Source organism: Triticum urartu, chromosome 1 (genome assembly GCF_003073215.2).
Source record: "Triticum urartu cultivar G1812 chromosome 1, Tu2.1, whole genome shotgun sequence".
NCBI lineage: Eukaryota > Viridiplantae > Streptophyta > Magnoliopsida > Poales > Poaceae > Triticum > Triticum urartu.
In genome coordinates, this window is record NC_053022.1 from 485,596,232 (window position 1) to 485,605,717 (window position 9,486).

The 9,486-nt window shown below is 45.7% G+C and overlaps 2 protein-coding genes and 1 long non-coding RNA gene across 4 annotated transcripts; 2 read left to right on the top strand and 1 right to left on the bottom strand.

Annotated features, from left to right (window-relative positions):
• Positions 1–706: 706 nt before the first annotated feature.
• On the top strand, positions 707–3,399 carry LOC125521224 (CTD nuclear envelope phosphatase 1 homolog). The gene is made up of 6 exons (XM_048686290.1): positions 707–1,070; positions 1,445–1,573; positions 1,677–1,797; positions 1,870–1,951; positions 2,671–2,824; positions 2,914–3,399. The coding sequence occupies exons 1-6, from the start codon at positions 711–713 to the stop codon at positions 3,046–3,048; spliced, it is 981 nt and encodes a 326-aa protein (XP_048542247.1). The 5' UTR covers positions 707–710; the 3' UTR covers positions 3,049–3,399.
• Positions 3,400–3,735: 336 nt separating this feature from the next.
• LOC125521208 (DYRK-family kinase pom1-like) lies at positions 3,736–9,265 on the bottom strand. Of its 2 annotated transcripts, none has more exons than XM_048686281.1 (8): positions 8,844–9,265; positions 8,003–8,581; positions 7,353–7,593; positions 6,985–7,264; positions 6,672–6,779; positions 6,146–6,424; positions 5,178–5,321; positions 3,736–4,203 (listed from the first exon to the last, which is right to left on the bottom strand). In XM_048686281.1, exons 1-8 carry the CDS (start codon positions 9,100–9,102, stop codon positions 4,027–4,029), a joined length of 2,067 nt encoding a protein of 688 aa, XP_048542238.1. In that variant the 5' UTR covers positions 9,103–9,265; the 3' UTR covers positions 3,736–4,026. The 2 variants fall into 2 exon arrangements, with proteins under 2 accessions (XP_048542238.1, XP_048542228.1); XM_048686271.1 differs by having other exon boundaries at positions 7,353–7,653; positions 8,844–9,264.
• Positions 5,328–6,157, top strand: LOC125521235. The gene is made up of 2 exons (XR_007289097.1): positions 5,328–5,698; positions 5,796–6,157. It is a non-coding gene; the product is annotated as an uncharacterized LOC125521235 (long non-coding RNA).
• Positions 9,266–9,486: the final 221 nt, after the last annotated feature.

A 9,486-nucleotide genomic window follows, 5' to 3' on the forward strand; every position in this document is an offset into this window, starting at 1 on the left:
TCATTTACAAAATTGCCTCTAAGGTTGCTGCAAATAGGTTGAAAATTATCTTGCCTGACATCATATCAGAGGAGCAGTCCGCTTTTGTTCCAGGCCGGCTTATAACTGACAATATTATTTGTGCTTACGAGTGCTTACATTTTATGAAGAGGAGCAGGTCTAGGTCAAATAGCCATTGTGCTCTGAAATTGGACATGATGAAAGCATATGACAGAGTGGAATGGGCGTATCTCAAAGCAATGATGATCAAGCTTGGTTTTGCTCAGCAGTGGGTGGACATTATCATGAGTATGATCAGTTCAGTCTCATTCTCAGTTTTATTTAATGGAGAGAAACTTGAGTCTTTTACACCATCACGAGGTATTTGACAGGGAGATCCGATATCCCCCTACCTCTTCTTGATAGCAGCAGAGGGCCTTTCGTGCCTACTTAAAACCAGTTCTCAGTCATCTGTGTTGGGTGGGATCAAGGTGGCAGCTTCAGCTCCGGCCGTAAACCACCTCCTATTCGCGGATGATAGCCTGTTGTTGTTCAAGTCGAGTAATGAAGGGGCTGTAGCGGTTTCAAACCTATTGGATGTTTATTGTAAGGCTTCAGGGCAGAAAATATTACTGGGCTGTCTTGTTAACTGGGCCGTCTTGTTAACTGGGCCGTCCTGTCACAAATTTCACAGTACCTCCTCGCCCACGACCGACGACCGGCGCGCCCTTATGATTGCTTCCTCCCCTCCACTTCGCTCCTCCCGCGTCCACCCCAGCATTATCTCATATCCCCCGTCTCCGGTGACCGCGGGCATGGCGGCGGCGACCGAGGTCTACTCGCCGACGCCGGCGGCGCAGCACCGGGGGCAGGCGGCGTGGTGGGCGGTGGTGGGGTGGCTCGCGCTCCTCCTGCAGGTCCTTCTCCGGGTCATCCGCGGCGCGCCCTCCTCCCTGGGGAAGCTCCTCAGGTCCCTCGGCCTCCGCCACCCCATCCTCTCCGCCGCCCCCGCCGTGGCCTTCGTGCAGCTCCCCTCCAAGGCCCCCGCCGACGACTTGCCGCCCCTGTCTCCGCCGCCTGGGCGGCTCACGGTACGGGCCCATGTGTTGCCGCGCGAAAGGGTAGTAGTCTGCTATGTTAGGGAACTAGGGATCACCGTGGTGGTTGGGGTTTATGAGGTTAGTGGTTAACTGCAGCTAAACCAGCTGTGGTTCTAGAACTGGATTGCTATCTGCAGACAGGAGTGTCGAGCAAGGTTCATTCTGAGTATGATTTCTTAGGCATGATTAACAGAATAACACTATGCATATCTTAATTAAGCAGAATGGCATGCTATGAATGTTTGTTTATTAGTTGTTTTATATCAAGTCTTCTTTTTTCTTTTTGCGAATGATATCAAGTCTTCTTGGGTGAGCTTCCTTTCTGACTGCATAATATATACACTATTTTGGGGGTGTATCTTCAGGTAGTGTTGGACTTGGATGAAACATTAATCTGTGCATACGAGTCATCGAGCCTTCCTGCCACCGTGCGCACCCAGGCGGTCGAAGCAGGGTTGCATTGCTTTGACATGGAGTGCATATCATCCGACAAGGCAAGCATGTGACCATCTTTCCCCCCTTTTCCTATGATATTGTTGTTAAGTTCTCACTTTCTCAAGAAGGTACTTATGGGAATTTCTATTCTTGGTGTAAAAGGATGCCAAAGGCAGACAGAGGGTGAATCATGTAACTGTCTTTGAGCGTCCTGGTTTGCACGAGTTTTTGCAGAAAACTAGTGAATTTGCCGATCTTATACTCTTCACCGCTGGTCTGGAAGGTTTGTCCTGTCCAACATTCATTTTGCTCTCCATCAAGAGCCCTGTATCTAACTGATCTGCGCTTCCCCCAGGATATGCAAAGCCTTTGGTTGACAGGATAGATGCTCACAATAGGTTCTGTCGCCGTCTCTACAGACCATCAACTGTTACTACGTAAGTTTGTCATTAACATCTCTATAAGCTGTAAATGATGGACTCTTTGTTCCTGACTTTATATAGAGGATAATTCTCGTGCTCGCTGAAATAGTGAAGTGCCACCCTGACTGATTTTAGTGGGAGGCCTTTGCAAGTAGTAACTTAAATATCACAAGTGCTTGTACAAGGTACTTAGGTACACCATAACTCGGTGGCATTCCATTCATGCTAGTGGAATTTTTGCATTTCTTTTGATTTGGTGTCATCTACAACTTCTATCCACCTTTATTATTGTGTTGTGCAAATTGGAGGTACACCACCAGTATGTGCATATCCAAGATTGAAACATGTCTCTTTTTTTCTCAGAAGCGGTTGAAACCGTATCTTCTTTTAGAATCAGTTTCTTAGAAAAATGCCACTAAGGGTTAGTCCTGGTTGGTAGAGTTTTCTTCTTTCTTGTAGAATGGATTGAACCAGATCTATGAGGGCACATTTGCACTGGACTGTTTCCCAACACAAGCACTCATGGTATTATTTTTTGTTTTATAGTACCTTTGCCTGATGTTATCTTGTTTATGTCCACTTTATGGGAAACCGGTTATTGTACCGTATGTTCCTGCCAACTTCTATATGCTGTTGATCCTAGTCTGTTCATAGTCCTGTTTATGAAATCAAGCTTTCTGCTGCATTAGTTGAGCTGGTTCAGTTTTCTAATGCTGGCATGCTACCATTTTCAGGGAATACAGAGACCATGTGAAGGATCTTTCTTGTTTATCCAAAGATTTCCGTAGAATTGTACTTGTTGATAACAATCCATATAGTTTCCTACTACAGCCATTGAATGGGATACCGTGCCTTACGTTTTCAGCTGGACAGCCCATGGATGATCAGGTAAAGTGGAACTGTTGATAAAATCGTTCTTCGGTTCTAAATTTAAAATCTCCATCGTTATTGATCCAATTATGTTTGAAACATTTTAGCTTATGAGAGTGATATTTCCGCTTCTCAAGCGCCTTTCTCTCCAAAATGATGTGAGACCGGCATTGCATGACGCGTTTCACATGCCAGAGTGGTTTCAAAGAAATGGGATCCCACAAATTGACCAGGCAATGTAAGTTTTGCAGCAACTCTGCAACTGAATTGGATTAGTAGGTGAAAGCTCAAAAGCTAGCTGTTCTTCTTCTGGGGGGGGGGGGTATACTTGTACAGTTATATTCGTTTAGGTCCTTCCATACGAGGCATCCATTGTTCAACATGGAGTAACCCTGCCCGCAGAGAAGAAAGATGTATACTAAGCTCTGGCAGACATTTTTTCTGTAATGAAGCTTAATTTATCATTGTATAGCACTTTTTGGTTGCTGAAAGTTCAGACAACCTTGCTGATGGTTTTACGTGTACGAGGGAGTAAAGGTCTGCAAAACATGGTCAGGGTTCTTCATCAGTGATTAAATTATCATTCTATAGCACTTTTTGGTTGCTGACGAAAGTCGCTTGGTGAAGTTACAATGCGTCTCATTCCGCTTTTACTTGGAGTAACTTCTAATTTATTGCAGAACTCACATCACATGTCTGTAAACCTTCCCCTGTATGCTTGAGTAGCTGAGTTCAGTCGTTATCCTGCTTCTGCCCAGTCTTTCAAGAGCTTAGCGGCACCGCGACAAAGAATCAGTAGCATGGCAACTAAGCCTGCGCCTATTGAAACTTGGAATTCAACTTTGAACTGAATATCAAAACCCTCCAAAGACACACATACCTCCAATCCAAACAAGCTTCCAGTGCTAAAGATAGGGCCCAGGACTGCCTAAACCAAACTTGATTTTGCTATATTATGAATTAGAAGTACATCAGAGTAGTATTTTAAAAAGGTCCATCAGAGTAAACGCCAGCTGTACAGGCAGGAACCTTTTCTCATATTTACATGAATGAGCAGGTATGTATTCACCTAGCAAAGCAGGCCAAGGATTGCCTGGCAAAAAAGAAGGCACACAAACAAAAACCCAGTTGCAAAAGGAAGAAAAGAAACGTGTCGTTTCATGAGCCGGGGAACTGCGAAAATGTCCCCTCCATGTGAAGAACGGTCTTTGATTGGCAGCTCAACGATACTTGTGTGAAAACCATCGATGCCGCAACGCTTCCCTGGCTGTTGGTCTCTTTCTGGGGTTGATTTGCAGCAGGCAGGACAGGAAATCAACAAACTTGGAGTCGGGGCATCGCAAGTGGCGCCGCAAGGAGGATTTCTCTGGTATCAAATACTCCAGCTGACCCGTCTCCTAGAATAGGAAGAGAAATGGAGTTGGAAAAATGAATGCCATGTTCTAAATAACACTTGTGTGGTGATCAAAGTTTAAAAAACACTAGGCATTCATTGTGCGTTTTGCCACTGCCTTGTGCTTTTCTGACCAAAGCGCAAACTTAAGCACAATTATGTGCACATTAAGCGCTAGGCGTTTTGGTATCACCTAGAGCATAGGCACACCTTTTTTTAACTATGGTGGTGATACCAGTGGAAGTGCCATAGAACAGCTGAAGTCCTTATGGAAAGATCTTTGCAGTGATGACAAAGAAGTTTCTTTCTCAAGATTATGTACAGGGATGGCGTTCACCAAATTGGCATACTCAATGTACCTGAGGGAACCAGATCCCAAAGAATAAAAACCAACCAACATGGGTACCCTTGAACAGCTGCAAACCACATTGGCCAACTACTAAAACACAATTCCTCCAGTAACAGAAGGCAACAGTTTTTCCAATTAGTGTCTTGTTGGTAATGTTATTTGTGGAAAGTATTTCAGTTGTTGACTTCATTTCTTCACAACTCAAGATGTTGTACAGGGCATAATATTTTTTCAAGTGTCGGCACAACAAAATTTAAAATAAAACTGCACTGTAAATAATCTTCTATGGCAGCATACTTGTGCGCAATACTGTCATTTGCATTTACCATGCCAAGCATGTGGGACACAAAGAGGTCCCTAAGACAGAGACTGGTCTTCTTTCAAATGATATGCAGAAACCCAAGGATTACAATGAAAAACAGCACCTAATTTTGCTTCAACTTAAGTGTGCATGCAAACTAAATTAGGCTCATATTATGTCATGCACATCGTCATCAAACAAAGACTGGAAAAAGGTACATTAACAAAATAATATTGGTTTTCTTAAACACACTTGGAAGTATGTGTGATGGGAACTTATGATATTTGAAAAGACAGGCACAAACCGAAAAAAGTAAACAAGCATGTACCTCGTTCTTGTGGAAAAGGTCGTACTCTTCTGTAAAGTACTTCGGAGTCTCCTGTCCCAACGCAAGCATCTGCGTGTCAATTGGGCCAATTGTTCCAATCATCCGAGCAAGAATTGTTGACACCGCTTCATTAGGAAAGAGCACCTGTAACATGTAGCCAGCATCCTCAGTCTCTACTTCGCTAGAAATAGAAGAACATGGCTATTACTCCCTCCGTTCCCAAATATAAGTCTCTTTAGAGATTTCAATAAGTGACAACATACGGAGCAAAATGAGTGAATCTACACTCTAAACTATGTCTACATGCATCCGTATGTTGTAATCCATTTGAAATTTCTAAAAAGACTTATATTTAGGAACGGAGGGAGTAGATCAGACAGATGTAATTCTACCACTACCAGACATCACATTAACTCCTCAACTTTACTCTGGAAGGTGCGCTAATGCTCTGGTTTTATTTTTCTAGTGTTTTGAACAAAGATTCTAGACACATTATCTTCAGTTCATACCAGATCAAACAGGTAGTTCTGTCGTATGTGCAATGTTACTAGAAGGTTCTGCTTTGCTTACATTGTACTCCCTCTGTAGTGATCTAAATGGTCTTATATTTGTTTACAGAGGGAGTAGTATTCTGCAGAAATATACGGTCCTCCTGTTCAACTTAAGACCAAAAAACAGGTCCTACTCAACTTGTGAAGGGCGGAAGAGCTATAAAATTCAAGCATGTTGCAGACTTGCAGTCTTGGAATGAAGTGAGTGGTTAAACAAGCACCAAACACTAGCCCCAACAGGACAAAAAAAATCGAGATTGAAGAGGACAAATATCCATTTAGTTGTAGATAAACTCTGGTGTATATTTGGCTGTGATTGGCTTAAACCGTAGTAGATAAAATGTATGTTGATGCGCCTCACAGATGTCATGCAAACCAAACAGAAATGGAAATTTGTAAGTCAACATGTAAACTTACTTCACCAGAGTACAGTTCGGCGAATATACATCCAAGAGACCAAATGTCAATCCTCTGGTCATATGGAAGACCCAAAATAATCTCAGGAGCACGGTAAGAACGTGACTGGACGTATAGGCTTAAGTTATCTGTCAAGAAGCAACTGCTTCCAAGATCAATAACCTTGACTTCACATCTGCTGTAGCTCTTCATAAGGATGTTCTCTGGTTTCAGGTCACAGTGAACTATATTTAAATCATGCAAATACACCAAAGCTTCTAAGCACTGTCGAGCTATAGCCTGAAAATGAAGGGAAGGTCTCCTGTTTCAGTAGGTATTTTATATTTTCAAGAAATAAACTAATTATGCTTAAAGTACATTCCAGACTTCGCAAAAATATCACAGAGAAATGAGGAACAAAAGAACCGCAACATAGATATGGTGCTACTAATTGCAAGTCAGAAGATACACAATAAGGTTACACAGAGTGCTTTGGTAGCAGAACAGAAGGAGATACTCTCAGAAAAAAGAAGTAATAATCAGATACCTGTATTCTGGGCAATGAAAAGTAGACCTCATCACTGGACTCCTGGTTATACTTTTGAAACTCATATAGATTTGCCCGTAGCAATTCGGTTACAATGAAAAGATGTTCCTGTTGATTGTTTCAGCTGTCAGCATTATGCGGCGTCAAAAATGAAAAAGAATGCTGGGATTGATATTTAACAGGCCAATGAACAGCTCATAAGTGTTAAGATTTGGAAGAATATGATCTTTTTTCTTTTTTTAAAGCAATTTGACTCTTCATTGTAAGGTATGGTGTAAAAGCAAGCCAACGGTTTGTATCCCCATATCAGTACCTGATAGTAGAAAAAATCATATAGGCGCAATATATGATGTGCATCTGCCGGATCATGTTTATTTACAAACTTAAGGAGCTTTATCTCATCCAAACTCTGATCAAAGAAATCCTTGTCATTTTTAATTATTTTAAGGCAGACATCCATTCCTGTGCGAAGATCATGTGCCTGTACGACCCTGCTGAATGCAGCGGAACCAAGATATTCAGTGATGCGATATCTTCCGGCAACAACTGAATCTACCACAATAGGAAAATCTTTGTTTTCCTCAAAGCCAGTCCTGCAGGAGAATCCTATCACATGAGCATACAAGTATATCCAAATAATTATTTGGCAGAAATAAATAGAAAAGGTATTGGATAGTGAACCTGTTCTTCCGGTGGAAAATCCTCAACTCAAATTCCTCATATTCTTGATGAAAAATAGAGCTTGCAAGATCAATCTCCGTTTTCGGACCTTCATCGATATTATGAGCAGCATTTTGAACATTTGTATCCGCTGGCCCGAAGTCCTCCATCCCATAAATATCTTCAGGAATACTAATCTCAGGAAAAGGGTGCACGCTGTAACTATCCTTTAGAAATTCCTTGTCATCGACAATTTTGTCATCTGTTATAAGGTCAATATTTAGTTCATCGTTTACTCTGAAGTCATGGTTAAACCTATGGTCTGAAAGAGATAAATAAAGTCAGAATGGAACCAACTAGTACACAGGCAAAAATAAATAAATTCACTCCATATGAGGACAACGAATTTTGGAATTACAAAGGCACGCAAATCTGGATCAACCAGAAAAACTACATCAGATCAACCAGCAAAGTTACATCATAATTCAAGTTTGTTCTGGGTTCGTAATTCAAGCATATACCAATCTTATAGAACTGCGACAATCCGGTGCTAGTACAAAATATAATCTCTTCAGAAAACAGTCCAATCACAGAGTGAATCGTTTCAAGCTTGTTAAAGCGAAACATGGCAGATGATCCTGAGGAATATGGAAGAGGGCAGAAGCACTTACTGTTAGCAGCATTTGCGTCTTCAGACAAGTACGGACTGAGCACCTGAAGCTCCTTCTCCAGCGCACTGAGATCAAACTCCTGGTCATCTCCACTCCTGGAATCCACTAACGGACCGCCCTTGAGTGTGGCATCGTCATTCACATTGCGCCTGAACTGGTGCGCGTCTGCACCGCACTCATCAAGCACCTCCGTCAGGTCGTCCATGATCTGATACCTCCCGTACACAGCAGACCAAGAATCCCTCGCAAACTCCCGACCATTCTTGTGCTCCATTTCGCCGTGGCAACAACTGCAGGGCGGTGACGTATACGCCTCTGCATTGCTCTTGCTGCGCTCGTGGCGTCGGCTGCTGTCGTCGCCAATCTCGCCGACGTCGGGGTCAACAATGAACTTGTCCTCCTCGTCGCCGTCGCCGCTCTTACCGCTGATCTCCGGCTCGCGGTGGAACAGGAGGTCGTCGTAGAGCCAGTTCTCGCCGAAGAAGAGGTCGGTGGTGTCGTACTCGCGCGCGGTGCCGAACTCCGACGCCTCCGACGGCGCGCGTGGCGGCGACCACACCCCGTACGGATTCAGCAGCCCTGATCTCCAAGCGAAACGGCCAAACGGAAACAGAAGCGACAAAATTCGGATCAGAATTCAGAACTCGAGCAAAAGCACACGCGCGAGCTTGAAGCATATGCGTTTCTCGTTGACGCGCGGAGATCGAGATTCACAGCACGAATCAGTCAGTCACACGCCCCGCTCGCTCTCGGGAGGCCGCGCGCGCCGATGACCAGGTGGGTTCAACATACTGGGGAAGAAAAACTAGTGGACTGCGTCTCGTGCAAGCACGCAGTGTACCTGAAGGCGTGGAGGTCGTGCTGAGGAAGGCGTCGGAGGAGGAGCTGGAGGCGGGGCTGGCGAGCGCGGCCCCGGCCCCGTCGGAGGCGTAGTAGGAGGCGCCGAGCCGCAGCGGCGGGAGGCGGGGGTCGTCGGAGTCGGCGGATTCGTCGCCGCGCCTCCCCGCGAGGACGCCGTGCCGCAGCGCGAGGCCGTGGCCGGCGTCGGCGGGGAACCCCATCCCCACGACGCCGACGGCCTCCTCCGCGCCGCGCGCCATGGCCAGCGAATCACTCGTGCGCCCGCCGCTGACCCTGCGCCACCACGGCCACCATTTGAAGCCAAGCGAAGCGAGGCGAGGCGAGCGGGTACCGCGGCACGCGACGCGACTGCGACGAGAGCGAAGCAAAGCACCGAGAGACTGGACAGCACTAGCAGGACAGGGGCGAGGCCGCACGGGATCCAACCAACACGCCCGCACACGACAGCGCCTTCGCGGGGCGGGCCGTCCCGCTGGCAGGCGGGGCCCGCGGGCCAGCGTGTCGATGTCGGCGTCGGCCCGGGGCCGCTGTCGACGGGCGCCCGCGGTGGGTGGTCTGGTGCGCGCGCGCGGCAGGATGATAGGGTGGCCTGCGATCCGACGTGGAGGGAGCGGGGCCGTCAT